At 42.8% G+C, this 16,675-nt stretch overlaps 1 protein-coding gene across 5 annotated transcripts in view; it reads right to left on the minus strand.

Annotated features, from left to right (window-relative positions):
• Positions 1-16,675, minus strand: part of DGKG (diacylglycerol kinase gamma) — a 211,746-nt gene that overhangs the window by 160,899 nt on the left and 34,172 nt on the right. For all 5 annotated transcript variants that reach the window (XM_081571404.1, XM_081571402.1, XM_081571403.1 and 2 more), the window contains exon 2: positions 6,400-6,712. In XM_081571404.1, coding sequence (XP_081427530.1) covers positions 6,400-6,466 — 67 coding nt within the window. In that variant the 5' untranslated portion in view covers positions 6,467-6,712. The remainder of the gene's footprint in view (positions 1-6,399; positions 6,713-16,675) is intronic.

Below are 16,675 nucleotides of genomic sequence, written 5' to 3' on the forward strand. Positions count from 1 at the left end.
CATTTCTTAGAGAATTAAAGGTGAAAAATGGATGTTTTATTAGGATTTTTTCCTTTTTTGCTTTATGAATAAGATGATAATTTCTGTCCTTGGTAACTCATGGGGAAAAAATGAGGGAAAAAAAACCCTCCCCCCAAATAACAGGATCAGGACAATAAGCCAATTATATTTCTGAAGTTGTTAGGAGGAGGGTCAGTAGGACGCATTTCCATATGCTCATGCTCTCCAAAGTTGAAAAAGAAACCTGTTTAAACATAGGAACTAAGTATTGAAAGGGCTAATGAAGGTCATTTAATCAACCAGACAGCTAATGCTCCAATCTCTCTAATGTCTCAGCCATCTCTGCCCAGATAGTTCTAGCAAAAGGAAACAGTGGTTTTGAGTCCATTCTGTTCCATCTTAGACAGGTTTGATCATTAGCAAGCAATGTATACCTTAAAGTCTTTCTTCTGATGATTTCCTCCAATTTGTCCTAAAGCTACTTCTTAAAGTCATTCACTATTAACTTTACACCTTTTTCCCACAATAGTACTGTGGCTATTTTTAATACAACTAGTGCTCCCTCACTCTTCCCTGAGTCTCCCCCTTTCCAGCAAATATACATAGTATTTTAATCTATTTCTTCATAACTAGGCTCTGAGGCCCCTCACCATGCTATGGGCACTTCTCAACAAGTTCTGCTTTGTCCATTGTAAACTGTAGTAAACTGTGGTGCCCAGAAATAAATCTAGTTCTCTAGAGAGGCCTAATAAGGGTAGGAGAGAATGTAGATATTTATTTGCCTTACTAGAAATTATGAGTCTATTAGTACATCCTAAGATCACAGTTGGGCTTCTCCAGAGGCTCAGTGGTAAAGAATCTATGTGCCAAGGCAGGAGACACAGGAGACGTGGGTTCAATCCCTGGGTCAGGAAGATCCCCTGGAGCAGGAAATGGCAACCCACTTCAGCATTCTTGCCTGGAGAATCCCATGGACAGTGGAGCTTCATGGGCTAGAGTCCATGGGGTTGCAAAGAGACATGACTGAAGTGACTGAGCACACAGGCAAGATCACAACTAGTAATTTGGTTAAATAAAATAATGTATGTGCACTCGAAAGAAATCTCTATAACCACTAAAAACCATGCTTCTGAAAAGTACTGGGTGATTCAGAAATGCATCATGACATGTTGTATGCTAGGCAGTGTCCAGAGATGGCTGCTGTCAGTTTTCTTCCCCACTATGTGAGCCACTGTCCCATGAGATGTGGAGTCCATTCCTCTACCCCATCAAATCTGGCCCAGGTCTGTGACTGCTTTGACCAATGGAATGTGGAGAGAGTTATGGTCTATTACTCAACCCAGGTATTGAAAAGGTCTGCTGCTGTTTTTATATCTTGAAGCTCTGAGTCACCTGTACAAAGTCCAAGCTACCCTGCTGGCAAGAGATACCACATGGAGAGGCCCTGAAAAAAAGTTAAAGTATTAGTTGCTCAGTCATGTCCAACTCTTTGTGACCTGGACTGTAGCCCGTCAAGCCCTTCTGTCCATAGAAATCTCTAGGCAAGGATACCAAAGTGAGTTGCCATTTCCTTCTCCAGTGGATCTTCCCTACCCAGGAGCTGAACCTGGGTCACCCACAATACAGGCAGATTCTTTACCTTCTGAGCCACCAGGGAAGATGAGAAAGTGCTTGGAGGAACAGGCCCCATGGAAGAGTACCAAGGTACCTGCAAGTGAGTGAACAGGCCATACGGGGTCACATGAGGCTGCAACCCCAAACACTGTGGAGCAGGAACAAGTCATCTTGCTGGGCCCTGTTCAGGTGCCCAAGCCACAGGATCACGGGAACAAAACCAAAATGGGTGTTTTGACCTATCAAGTTTTGAGCCTGTTTTGACCCGGCAATGGATAACTGAAACATATTGTTAGAGTGAAGAAAACAGCACACAAAATAGTCTAGATGTTTGTTTTTTAAATATATATGTATATGTGTGTAATATATATTTTAATATTTGTACATAAACACACAAGTTGTGGTTATCACTGAGAGATAGGATTTGTGTGTGTGTGTGTGTGTGTGCGCGCGCGCTCGGTCGTGTTCAACTCTTTGTGACCCCATGGACTGTAGCCTGCCAAGCTCCTCTGTCCATGGATTTCTCCAGGCCAAGAATACTGGAGTGGGTTGTCATTTCCTCCTCCAGGGGATCTTTCCAACCCAGGGATCAAACTAGCGCCACCTGCATTGCAGGCGGAATATTTTTATCCACTGAGTCATCAGAGAAGTGCGATAGGATCATGAGTAGCCTTAAATTTCATCTTTTCACTTTCAAAATTTTTACATTTGTTTTTATTTTGTAACAAAAAAGCTTCTTAAACTGTCATATTATTCTTTTGACAAGCACTCTTAATTCACATTGCACAGTGGTAAAGAATACACCTGCTGATGTAGGAGATGAAGGAGACCTGGGTTTTAGTCCATCCCTGGGTCAGGAAGATTCCCTGGAGTAGGAAATGGCAACCCACTCCAGTATTCTTGCCTGGGGAATTCCATGGACAGAGGAGCCTTGTGGGCTACAGTCCAGAGGGTCACAAAGAGTTGGACATGACTGAGCACACATGCACGTCATGCCCCTGTCAGATATATAATATATATATATTATATCCAAGGGCAGTTTAACACAGCTTCTCCCCTCACTGAAGCACACCAGAGAAGGTGCGGGGTTTACGCTCTTGAAATAGAGCTTACCAAAAACCTCTTGTTCTGAAATTCTTGGCCTCTCCTACCTAGAACTCCACTGGAGAAAGTTCTCAATTTTCAGGCTGTACATTTCAACTATTCTGTTGTTGTAAAGCTCCTGTTTTTATGGTTATGGAAGAGCAGTTGCTATGGCAATGCAATCTGACTAAATGCCAGAATGTGTCTAAAATTGGTAGAAGTGCCTTGTTCAGGGTTTCCTCTGAGGATTAATCATTTTCTAAGAATCATATCTATTTTTTTCTTTTCTGTTAGAACAATGGTGCTACAGCCCCTTGTCCTGTCCTGGGACACAGACAAAATAAGGATGGATCCAAGAAGGATAAAGCTGATGGTTGAAAAAAAGACCACAGAGGAGCTACTTCCTACCAAATACTTGAGTTTCTTTTCACCCCCTGCCTCCACAATGGCTTTGCCACATCTGGATCCCTCTGTCCCTTACTGTGCACAGATTCACAGGCTTTGAGGTATCTCCGCTGGCTTCCTTTTGTTCCACAAGTTTTGAGGATACTTCCTCAGTAATTTCCCACAAATTAGCATCTGCTCATTGCCACATTCCCCATTTCAGCTCTGTGCCTCAGCTCAGATGAGAGACTTCATCCTTCATCCAAAGGACTTGTCTGCCCTCCCTGACCTGGCAACTTTCTCATCCAGATCACCCTGCCCTCAGCCATCACATCCATGGCTCTACATTTTGCCACTTCGGTCCAAAGGCCACACCTTGACAGGCAGGGCCCCAGGCCTCCTGCTACCCCCTCCCTCCCTTGTCTGCCTCCCCATCCTTCTGCTCCTTCTCCCCACCTGGCCCAGAAGCTCTTCTTACCTCCGCACAGACAACCTCCCCCTTTGTTCCCCTTCACCTTTGCTCCCCCTGTTTCAACCCCTCCCCCACCATCTACTATTCACGTCTTAAACTCTTTTCTCCACAGACTTCGCCCAGATGAATCCTCTGTTACAAGTTAAGTTGTCTCCCCTGCAAATTTATATGTTGAAGTCCTAATTCCTCAGTACCTCAGAATGTGACCTTATTTGGAAACAGGGTCATGGCAGAGGTAATTAGTTAAGATGAGGTCTTACTAGAGTAGGGTGAGTTCAATCCAAAATGACTCTGTCCAGATGCAGAGAACAGACTTGTGGTTGCCAAGGTGAGGGGGGGAGGGATGGACTGGGAGTTTAGGATTAGCAGATGCAAGCTATTACATAGAGGATGGATAAACAACAGGATCCTATCGTATAGCACGGGGAACTGTATTCAATACCCTTTGATAAATCATTATGGAAAATAAAATAAAAATGAATGTGTATATATGTATAACTGAGTCACTTTTCTCTACAGCAGAAATTAACACAACATTGTAAATCAACTATATACTTCAATAAAAAACAAATTTAAAAAGTAAGGATTAAAAAAAAAGGCTTTCCACATAAAGAGGGAAATTTGGACACTGAGACACATGCATAGGGAGAGCACCACGTGAAAACTAAAGGGAGAAGAGAGTCATCCATAAGCCAAGGAAACAGACTTTTCCCTCACACCCCTCAGGAGGAGCCTGGATTTTGGACTTCTGGCCCTAAGAACTGTGAGAGACTTTCTGTCATCCTGTGTGTGCTGTGCTGAGTCGCTCAGTCGCATCCAACTCTTTGCAACCCCATGGACTGTAGCCCGCCGGGATCCTCTGTCCATGGGGATTCTCCAGGCAAGAATACTGGAGTGGGTTGCCATGCCCTCCTCCAGGAGATCTTCCTGACCAAGGGATGGAACCCAGGTCTCCCACATAGCAGGTGGATTCTTTACCGACTGAGCCACATCCTAAGCCACTCCTTTCAGTCTCCCCCAGCTCTAAATTCCCTTCTCCTTTGTGCATGGTTTCCCTGCTGCCTTGAGTCTGTTCTCTGCTTGTGTCAAAGTACATTTCTGATGCCCTAACAAGATTCTGATTCCTCAGGCAAAGCCTTATCTCTCTGCTTCTTCTTCCACCCTGACAGGGCCTGATACTTTGTTGACCCACAGAGTGGGCAGAATTAGATGAGGTCACCGTGGAGGGTGATTCCTTGCTCCTTATCAATTCATTTCAGAGGTCTCTAAATCTACTGTGGTCATACAAGAGGACACAGGCTCCAGAGTACCAGGGAGAGACAGACTTTGCCACCCCATGAACTATGCAACCCCATGAATTTTGCAACGCCGTGAAACCCTGCCAGGCTCTGCTGTCCTGGGATTCTCCAGGCAAGAACACTGGAGTGGGTAGCCATTCCCTTCTCCAGGGGATCTTCCCAAACCAGAGATTGAACTCGGGTCCTCCTGCATTGCGGGCAGATTCTTTACCATCTGAGCCATCAAGGAAGCCCATGACTAACACTTACCCTGGAGGGTGATTCCTTGCTCTTTGCCAATGCATTTCAGACTTCTCTAAATCTACTGTGGTCATAAAAGAGGCCATGGGCTCCAGAGTACCAGGGAGAGACAGACCAGTAGTCCTACAGGTGTATCACATGGAATCATGGGGTGTTAGGTCTGGAGGGACCACAGGGAAAGATCATCTAGTCCAACCCTCTCACTTTGCATAAGAGGACACTAAGTCTGGGGGCGTGGGGGAGAGGATCTAAAGGGTGGGGTGGGTATTAAGGGCTGTCACATCATAGGGGCAACGCCAGAGCTGGCACTGAGCCTGGCTCCCTGACTCCCAGACCAGTGCCCTGTGGAAGTAGGGCAGGCTGCCCCACTTCAGAGGATGATCTGCCTGGGCAAGCGCTGTAGGGAAGGTCAAGGAGTGACAGGCCGAATGACCTACAAAAACACCAGCACAATTAATGAGAAGGGAGAGGAGTTAGAAAAACGGGGTGGGGTTCGGAGCGCTGCTGAGGGCTCTGAAAGACAAAGGGCTCTGTAAAAATCAGTGCCGTTGCACAGTCATGATGGGCACTGTGTGTGTGCAGAGTAAAGTGGTCAGCCCAGACCAACTCCTGTCAACAGTCAGGACTAGGAGTGGCCCGCGAGGGGCACAGCTGTGGGGCTGTGTGTGTATGTAGGCCTTGCCACCACTGTGTGTTGATGCACTGACGTTGTTCCTGGGTGCAGCTAGTGAAACAAGGAGCCCCATATGAAAGCCCAGGCTTTCCAATACAAAGTGAAGGAAATGACATGCATCAGAATTCTGTATCTTACTGAAAGAAGGCCTTGGGTCCAAACACAAGAGTATATTAAAGCAAATGACTGAGTAACATTGTAACCAAGCAGTCTGCAGCCTTTCAAAAGGTAGGCTAGAAAGAGGTTTTGACAAGCTGAGAAAACACAATCTTACATTATTTAAAACAATGAAGACCGAAAAGGAAAAACGTACATTCAGGAACTCGACCAAGTAAAGCAAAATACACAAGACGGGAGTGTGACAAAATGCTCATAGCGTTTAGCTGTGATTTTTTAACCTACTTTTTATTTTTCTTGCCTGGATATTCCAGATTTCTCTGGTGAGAATGTATCATTTATAGAGTATAAAGATAATTGCATTTTTATGTTTAAAGACACAAATTCTATTTTTATAAGGAGATAATAAGTTGATCTCATTCTCCTTGTTTTGCTATGATATACTACTCTGCTCTCCAAAAATGCTCTCCCCAACCAAGAGGAAATCCCACCCAAGATGGGTCCATCCATTTACTCACATTCCGCATATTTCTGGAGTTGGCCAAATTCTTCTGGAGTGAGGGACACCCACCGATCTTCACTCATTTTCCCTGGTGTGAGCGCTTGAGGCTTGGGAGAGGGTTTTGTTCACCAGGCTGTAGCCGTGGCCCAGCTTTGGGCCTGGCTCATTGCAGGTACACGACAGACAAGCCCTTCAGGAAATTTCTCGAGGACCCGTGTCTATGGCAGCAGCAGGTATTGTTGAGCAGATGAGAGAAGACCTCTGCTATTCCTCAGGCAACAATATTATTCTATCTGTAGTCAAGGTATATTCAGAAATCCTTGCTCTTCCTGGGGCAAGTAGAAAAGATATTGTGAATTAGAATGTTAGAATACATGTCATCTTTTCTTATTAAAAAAAAAATCCCCAAATGTTCTCTGCTGAAAGCTCTATTGGAGACAGTGGTTTTTAAGCAGTGGGGGAATGCCACTCCAGGGAGGTCAGAAGAGGACATACAGACCAGACAAGTACCAGTCCAGGCAGCTGGATGGCTGGGGTGGGGGGCGGGTAGCCCGTATAAAGAGGTAGCCATACTCCTAAACTCTGGGAAATTTTAAACGTCCCTCATCAGAGGTAGTAGTAAGGCCACCCGAGAGCATCCTCCAGGCATGAAAATACTCCAGGCTGTCAGGTGTCTCATGAGAAAGTATAGGGACAGTACCCACAGGGCGTGATTTGAAAGGTAAGCCAGTCTCTTCTCCACTGATTTCTAAATTCTACCATTAGAGCTGCTTCCCTTCCTCTGATGAGTCACTAAGCTACTCTGGAAATTCAAATACCAACCCTCCCCCTCAAGGCTGGCTGGCATCTTAGTGACTCTTTCCTCTTAGAACCATAAAAATATAATTAGAGGGAAGGCCTGCCTCCCTGGTGCAGATGAGCCTAAGAGAGGAGGCAGTGGATTCAGACAAATACTTAATATCTTTTCCTTTGAGCCCCTCCTGGCTCCATCAGTTCTAAATCAGTTTAATGGGTTGTGAAATTAAGGTGGCAGGCTAAGACCAGCATCTAAAAACATGATACAGAATAGCACAGAATGGAATGGAATGATGGAATTGAAAATAAGAGTGCATCTCCTTTCAGTTATACATACACGTATACACCTATCACAATGCAAAATGTATTTGTTATTCTGAGTTAAGGTTTAAAAATGTTGAAAAGTCACCAGCCTAATAGGGCAAGAAATAAAGCCTGATGTTACCAAAAATCAAGCCCAATTTTAATGAAAGAGAATCCACTGTAGAGAGTCAGGGTTGAAGGCAAGTCTGCGAGTCTGGGGATCTGAGGAATGGTGAAGGGGCTGGAAGAGATGACCGAGTGAGGAGGCAGATTGGACAGCTCTCTGGGGTGGCACATAGACTTGGTTGGTATGGACCTGGAGGGCTGAGCTAGAGCCGAGAGAAAATGCAGGCAGAAGATAAATGTTCTGTAAGGAGAGCCTCTATAAGACCTTCCATTAGTCGGAGCTCGCCAACAGTAGGAAGAAATGCATGGCAAGGGAGTGAGATGCTTGTATATCAGGGAGCGTCCAAACTTTTCTCTCCTTAAAAAGTTTAATTTTCTTCTTAATCCACTGGCCAACTGAATTCTGTTTCTGGGCACCTGGTCTTGCTTAGGTTTCCAGTCGTGAAACTTAATAAAGGGAACCCTCACTAAAATGGAGAGGGGAGGCCAGAATGGGGAGCTCTCATGCAATTACCACAGAGGTCAATTATAGGAGGAGTTGTCAATCATAGACCTCAACAGTTCAGTTCAGTCGATCAGTTGTGTCTGACTCTTTGCGACCCCATGGACTGCAGCACACCAGGCTTCCCAGTCCATCATCAACTCCCTGAGCCTACTCAAACTCATGTCCATTGAATCAGTGATGCCATCCAACCATCTCATCCTCTGTCATCCCCTTCTCCTGCCTTCAGTCTTTCCCAGCATCAGAGTCTTTTCAAATAAGTCAGTTCTTCGAATCAGGTGGCCAAAGTATTGGAGTTTCAGCTTCAGCATCAGTCCTTCCAATGAATATTCAGGACTGATTTCCTTTAGGATGGACTGGTTGGATCTCCTTGCAGTCCAAGGGACTCTCAAGAGTCTTCTCCAACACCACAGTTTAAAAGCATCAATTTTTTGCTGCTCAGCTTTCTTTATAGTCCAACTCTCACATCCATACACGACTACGGGGAAAACCATAGCTTTGACTAGACAGACCTTTGTTGGCAATGGTTGTCTAGGCTGGTCATAACTTTTCTTCCAAGGAGCAAGCGTCTTTTAATTTCATGGCTGCAGTCACCATCTGCAGTGATTTTGGACCCCAACAGAAGAAGTATTAATGGGAAAGAACCATCAAGCACAGGCCCAACAGGAAAAGATATACACTGCATTTCCTACAAAAAATTGACTACCCCAGGGACTTCCCTGGTGGTCTAGTAGCTAAGACTCTGTGCTCTGAATGCAGGGGGCCTGGGTTCAATCCCTAGTCAGGGAACTAGATCCTACATGCAGCAACTAAGACACAGAGCAGCAAAATAAATAAATAAATGAAAAATAAAGTTTCTTTGAAAAAAAAAAAAGGAAATTGACTACCTCAGCAACTCAACAACAAATGAGTAATGGTCATCACCGTGAACTCTCACTTTTCTCTCATGGATTTTTGTTCAAAACATCCCCTTCTCAACTTCCTCCTTTTTCTTGATAAAATAACATTCCTCTCTTTTATATGTTGGACTTGCTTGTGGCTTTTGCCACAGCTCACTTGTTCCAAAGTGCAATTCCTCTGCTATGCCTGAATAAATCCTTTTGCTGTTAAAATAACTGGCTGTTTTATTTTTAAGGTCAAAACCACTGACCTAATTGCCAAATCCAACAGGCACTTTCAGGCCTTCCTTGTGTTATTTGCACTCTCTGCGGCCTTATCCTCAGCAGAAAACAACCCCCTGGAAACTCTTTCATCTTTCTAAGTGTTCCTCCTCAGTCTCCTTCCACTTCCTTTGCCACTGTTAAATACTGTGTTGAATACTGCCCCATCCTCATCCTATATCCCTTTCCTGGGGGACTTCATCCACTTCCATGACTTCAATAACTCCCAGGCATGCTGCTCATTGCCTCAGTCGTGTCCAACTCTTTGTGACCCCATGGACTATAGCCCATCAGGCTCCTCTGTCCATGGGATTATCCAGGCAAGAACACTGGAGTGGGTTGCCATGCCCTCCTCCAGGGGATCTTCTTGACCCAAGGATCAAACCTGGGTCCTCTTCATTGCAGGTGGATTCTTTACCACTAGCGCCACCTCCAGGTCTGCATGCTCCCTTCACTCCAGATCTGCATATTCAACTGTCTACTGACTTCCTTGTTTGTCCCAAACTACCCTGAATGAGCACCTTTCCATGCCCCCAACCTGCCCCTCCTCTGCATTCTGATCATGCCCAACAAGAACCAATACAATACCCAGGCCAGAAGCCTGAGGCTGAGCTCCTTGTTCTTTTTTTCCTACAAACCCAGGCACCAGTCTGAGAGCGTGACTGTCCACTGCGTGTTCCACATCACAACCGCCGCCCCCCGCCACCCTTCATGCCAGCTGGTCTGTTAACTCAGACCCTCATCTGCCTGGTCTCTGACTACAGCCTCCTGCCAGTCTGCCTGCCTTGGCTTCTGCTTTCTTCCCCTTGTTCGACTCTAAATTGCCAACCAAATCACATCTTCCCAAGTCATAAAATTCTTCAGTGGTTTCTGTTGCCTGTAGAATGAAACGTATTCTTCTTTTCATGATACATAAAGCTCTTTACGATCTGGCCTCTGATTATCAACTCAGTCCAAAAGTGAGGCCTTTAGAAAAATCTTCCATCATACAAGGGAATTCAGCATTGCAACTGCTATAAACACTGATGCTGGACCCTTACTTTACATTGTGCTCTCTGCTTTATATATGTCATCTAATTTCATCCTCATAACAACCATGGAAATTAAGCTTTGCCTTCCTTATTTTTAGAGAAGGAAAATGAGGCAAGACGTTTAGTAAATATGGTGAGAAGAAAGAAGGAATCTCCCGATGCTTTTGTTTAAAAATGCCTCTCTGATCTTGCCATTCTGCATACTTTCAGAAATGCAGTGCTCTAAGGGGACCCAGAGATACACGGCATGATAGAACACCATGGAACTTGAACTCAAAAGGCAGGGGATTTGAGTCCTGGTTCTGCCTCTTATAAACTATTTGACTTTAGACAAATTTTCCATTTCCTGAACCTTGGGCTCCTCATCTCAAAAATGAGAATAACTAATAAAATAATCTCACTGGATTGGTATTAGGATTGAGTTAATATAGGCAAAGAACAAACAACCCCCCTCCCCCAAACTGTACCTGCTATAATGCCTGTCACATACTGGAACCTAAATAAATCATTATTGTTACCATCCTATTGCAAATACAACACTGAGCAATACAACAAGCCATCAGCTGCCAGCAGCTGGGTGCTCTGTGTTGTGCTGTAGATTTCTGAACTTGATATCCTGCTCCAGGTTGTAGTAATTTTGTAACTGCTCATCAAACTTTTATCCACTGATAGTTTTAGCACCCACTGATGGTTCTTGCCTGGATTAATTATTACCATGATAGTGAATTTCTAATTCCACCCTCGCTTCTATATTTATTAGCTGGGATTATACTGTAAGAGAGAGCTTTCTCTTCCTTATTTTTTATACTAGACTATACTTTCTTTATACTATAAATACAACACATACCATAGATATATAAAATATGTTTATGTAAATATACATGATAAATATATAAGTATAATATGCTTATTACATTTCCACATAATGTATATTTACTTACATTCATGGATTCTTACTTTATTCAGTGGGTTATGATCCATTACCATCATTATTTGTTTTGATTCCAACTTGTCCCAGATCTGGCCAGAGCAAGCTCATTCAAAGTGACTCCTATTCTTCAGACATATTCCTATCATTCTTTGATCACATCTTTATTTTCTGGTACTACAAAATATTTCAGGCTCATCTTGTACTTCCTCAGTACTGGTCCTAAAATCAATCATTTTTCTAAAGAGCTCTGATTCCTTTTAGTGGAGAATGGTTTTTGAAACCAAGGTTTGAGTACTAGGTATGCTCTTTGCTACCGAGGTCTCACTGCTTCTAGGCCCTATCGGTTACAGAGCTAGGAAATAGATGCATGTGTATACACATAGCTCATCTCTGGCTATTTATCTTTCCAGCCATCCTTCCATCCATCTCTCCATGTTAAAAACCCCAAATGCATACTCATACACTACACAAAGTCAATTGTAGCTTCCTCTCATTCCATACTGTTAAACTCCTTTCTCCAACAAACTCTGTTTCCATTATCTACAATGTACTTTTCTCAATTCTAAAATCTACAGAAAGTAATTTCAGAAGTGCTAGCTACATCTCTGTGAAAAACAGAGTTCAAGATTTATTTACAGCTCCTTTGTCTTTAGCCAACAGCATGCCCTCAAAGTACTATTTTCAAAAGTTACTTAGGTTAGTTCTTTCCCACTCCCATTCATTCTTGTTTGTATTTCACTGTAGAGATTTTTCTCCATTCCCACAGATTCTTTTTCAGGATGGTTTCAAAAGTCAGAACTATGTAAAAAAAGTGTCTCGCTTTCCCCCGTTTCCTTTACTCCGTTCCCACCCGCCTCCTTTCCATCTTTTCTCCCACCCAATCCTTATGTTTTCTAGTTTATTCTTCCTGTTTATTTTCACATCAGTGAGCAGATATATTTTCTTATTTCCCCTTCTCTATCACACAAAAGGTAGCACACTGTGGACTGCTTTTTGTACACTGTTGGTTTCACTTAAGAATATACCCTGTGAATCACTTCATACCTGTGCGTAGAAAACCTCTGCATTTAAAACCAAATTTGACTCTAGCATTTACCTGCTTAAACCCTTTAAAGGTCTCCTTTGGCTTCCAGGATAAAAGGCAGGTTCTTCAGCCAGTTCCAGAAGATCCTTTATCTGTGGTGCAGCTCATCTCCCCATCCTTACTCCAATGACCTCCTGCTCCACATATTCCTCGTTACAGCCAAATCAACCTACCATGTACCCCTAGCACCTGGCAAAGTACCTTACGCATGGCAGGACCTCACGAACATTAGTCATGAGGTGTGTGTCAAACACACCATGCCTGGACAAAACACACCATGCCTGGAGTTCCCTTCACTCCTTCTTTCTCATAACAAACCAGTACTCATATATCTGGCTCTAGATAAAAAGGTCATTTCTTTGTATAGCTTTTCAAAGACTTTTTGAGCAAATCCAGCTATTCTCCTAGCTGTATTCCTATAGAACACATAAATCATCTATATTTTCCTATTGTAGTAGTTGATAGTCCCATGTGGGAGACATAGTCCCATGTGGGAGACAGATATCTGAACAGATAATGAACACACAGGCTGGTAAGAGGAGTGATACAGATATGGACAGGGAACTATGAGGCCAGCAAATGTGCCTGTAGCAGGCACAGGGCAGATGGAAAGATTTCTGAGAAAGTTGAGAAGGAGTAACAAGGTAAAGAGGTACATGTTGCAATAACTCAGCAAATACTTCTGTTATTATAACTGCTGTTCCACTGCAGCTCAGTGCTTGGCTTCATAGTGGAAGAAACTGGAACATTTTTTTAAAATGTTATTTTATATTAGAGTATAGTTGATTTACAATGTTGTGTTAGTTTCAGGTATACAGCAAAGTGATCCATTTATACGTATACACATATCCATTCTTTTTCAGATTCTTTTCTCATATAGGTTATTACAGAATATTGAGTAGAGTTCTCTGTGCTATACATTAATTAAATTAAATTAAATAGGAGCAGAAGTAAAAAGTATCTTTCTGCAGGTCCTTGCTGATCATTTATTTTACATATAGCAGTATATATTTGTTAATCCCAAACTCCTAATTTATTCCTCCCCCTCCACATCTTCCCCTTTGGCAACTATAAGTTTGTTTTTGAAGTCTGAGTCTGTTTCTATTTTGTAAATAAGTTCATTTGTACCATTTTTTTTTAGATTCAACATATAAGTGATATCATGTGATATTTGTCTTTGTCTTTGATTTATTTCACTTAGTATGATAATCTCTAGGTCCATCCATGTTGCTACTAATGGCATTATTTCATCCTTTTTTATTGCTGAGTAATATTCCATTGCATATATATCACATCTTTATCCATTCATTTGTTGACGGACATCTAGATTGCTTCTATGTCTCGGCTACTGTAAACAGGGCTGCAATGAACATTGGGGCGCATGTATCTTTTCGAATTGTGGTGTTCTCCATATATAAGCCCAGGACTGGGATTGCTAAATTATGTGGTAGCTCTATTTTTAGTAAAGCTGCACCATTCTTTATTTCCATCAGCAAACACTGCCTGACTCTCCAGACAGTCACTGCTGACCATGCTCCCACATGACAGTCCCCTCTGGTTGTCTGCCTTTTGACAGAGATGATGGCTACCACACAAGAGGGCTTGCTCCAGCTGACATCCCTCGGCATTTCCCTACCAGCAGCCTGCCCTATCACTCCCCTCTTGGGGGCTCTTTACAGTGTGAACAATCTTCTTATTACTACCCTCAACATCTTTGCTAACAGAAAAAAAATGTAATAGGATCTTCTAAATAGCACTCAGATTGGATATTGTCAGGCTTGGGTGGAAGAAGAGTGTTTTATGTTCCTACAGCTAAGCCACTCTGAGCACTTGCTTGAGCTCCCCTGGCCTCGGTTGCTTGTCTAAAAATGAGGGGGTGGGAATAATGGTTTCGAACACATTTTCTAGCTCTGCAATTTCTCACAGTGGATCAAACCCTATTTGTTCTGTACAGATGTCAGCATGGAAATCACAAGTCAGAAGGAAGACGACAAATTCAATGGGTATTGAATTGCACCCCAGGTCTCTCTATTCATTCGAATGAATCAGCCACAGACAATTATCCAGGAACAAATACCTCTTCATCTCCTCTTTGCTCTCATAATAACATTAATTCATGAATACAGCATCAGATTGGGGGAGCTTGTTTATATGTGTCTGATGACTTATAACAAACTGTAATGAGTATATTTTTTAAAGGGAAGACTCACTAAAAACTAGTGATTTTTTGGAAAGATATGAACCCCTCTCTTTTCCCAGAAGGGTTCATATCTTTCCAAAAAATCACTAGTCAGATCTTGATAACTGTACCATCTCTGGGCTTTTGCTCTTGCTGATCCTTCTTCAACCTTGCAACTCCTACACAGCCTTTGGAGTTCAGTTCAAGTAACACCTTCTCTAAGAAGCTCCCTTTAATTGCTTGCACTGGGTTGGACATATCATCTCTGCTCCCCAATAACTCCTTGGGCTTTTCCACTGTGGCACTCACTACACTGCAGTGTCTTTACCTACTCTTCCCTGCAAGACTCTGGGCCCATTCAGGGTTGAAACAGTGCCCTGCCCACTGTATACCTCTAGTTATTAGGAGATTCCTAAGGCTTCATTTCTTGACCACTAGAAAAGTGGTTTTCAACTTTTTTTTTTTGACTGAGACCATTTGCCTGGGGCAATCAGGTGCTCTGTGACAACCTAGAGGGGTGGCAGGGGGTGGGAGGTGGGAAGGAGGTTCACGAGGGAGGAGACATATGTATACCTATGGCTGATTCATGCTGATGTATGGCAGAGACCAACACAATATTGTAAAGCAATTATCCTCCACTTAAGAATAAATAAATTAAAAAGAACTACGTGCTAACCAAGAACTGGAGAGGAATGAAAGACACTAGTTGATGTAAAACTGATAATATTAGTTCTGAGTCACTTATAATAAAAAAAAAACACATGAATCAGTGTATATATTTTAATATTAAAATAATGACCCATATAAAAAGACCCTTATGCTGGGAAAGATTGGAGACAAAAGGAGAAGGAGGCAGTGGAGGATAAGATAGTTAGATAGCATCACCAACTCAATGGATATGAATTTGAGCCAACTCCAGGAGATAGTGAAGGACAGAGTAGCCTGGCAGTCTACAGTCCACAGAGTTATATGACTTAGTGACTGAACAACCACAACAAATGACCCATAAATTTATAACTATAAACTATAATCTATAAACTTATAATAGTCACCTTAACATGCTCAATATATAGGATGTTAGGGGTTATTTAACTTGCTTGAATTCATCAATGTCACCTGTGTCATAGTGTATTACACTGATGGTTCACACCTCCTGACATTCACGCTCTTTTTATTCTCTACCCCTGAATCTGGGCTGCACCTGTGACTTGCTTTAACATGCAGTAGAAGTGATGTTGTGCCAGTGTTAGGCCTAAGCTTCAAGGCCTGGCAGCTTCCACTTCTGTGTTCTTTGGAAGCACTGAGTTGCCATGTCAGGAGTTGAGCCATCTTACTGGAGAGATCACAGAGAAACCATGTGGACAGAGGGAGGAGAACCCAGAAACCCAGCTGATGATGACAAGTGAAACCCCTGTGGTAAGATCTCAGTCAAACCATCCAGTTACTGTGCAGTCATGTAAGCCACTCTAGCTGTGAGGAAGCACCTGAAACCACTTCACATTTCACAGCTTTAGTAGACATGATGTAGAGCGGTCATAAGCTGTCCCTGCTGAGCCCTGTCTGAGTTCTTGATGCATGGAATCATGCAGAATAATAAAATAACAACTGAGCCACTCCATTTTAGGGTAGTTAGTTATGCAATCATAAATAATCCAAACAACTTAAAGGGGCACGTTTGGGTTTAGATTACATATGTATCTGTTTAGCAAGAGAATATCATGATTCATGCTTGAACTGAAGCTTGTTCATGTCTTAAAATCTAGTAATTGGAAAATTATAGGCCTAAAATATGTTTGATGCAAATGTGTATCACTGCCTGCTGTCAGGTTAACCAAATGTCCTCCACAAACTAATGTGATAATGATGAAGTTAAATGAACTACGATTTCTAATTAAAAAGCAAGAATAGCAGTAGCTGAACACCAAAAGTGACTCAAAGCAAGTCTGACATTGCAATGGTAACAGCATGACTTTACTCCATGTCACAGGAATCCAATCATCTGGCTAAGTGAGGAGGCAGTCATTGCTGAGCATTTAGAGGCAGCCTGACTTCAAAGATAACTGAATTAGAGCCCCTGGGGAACTTGGTAATGATCTAATTTGAGTTCATGAATAGCAAGTATGAGTAATTCCTAATAACTCACTTAGTAAATTACCAGCATATAGTTCTTACACATACACA

This window comes from Giraffa tippelskirchi, chromosome 2 (assembly GCF_054371585.1).
Source record: "Giraffa tippelskirchi isolate mGirTip1 chromosome 2, T2T-mGirTip1v1.2.pri, whole genome shotgun sequence".
Taxonomy (NCBI): domain Eukaryota; kingdom Metazoa; phylum Chordata; class Mammalia; order Artiodactyla; family Giraffidae; genus Giraffa; species Giraffa tippelskirchi.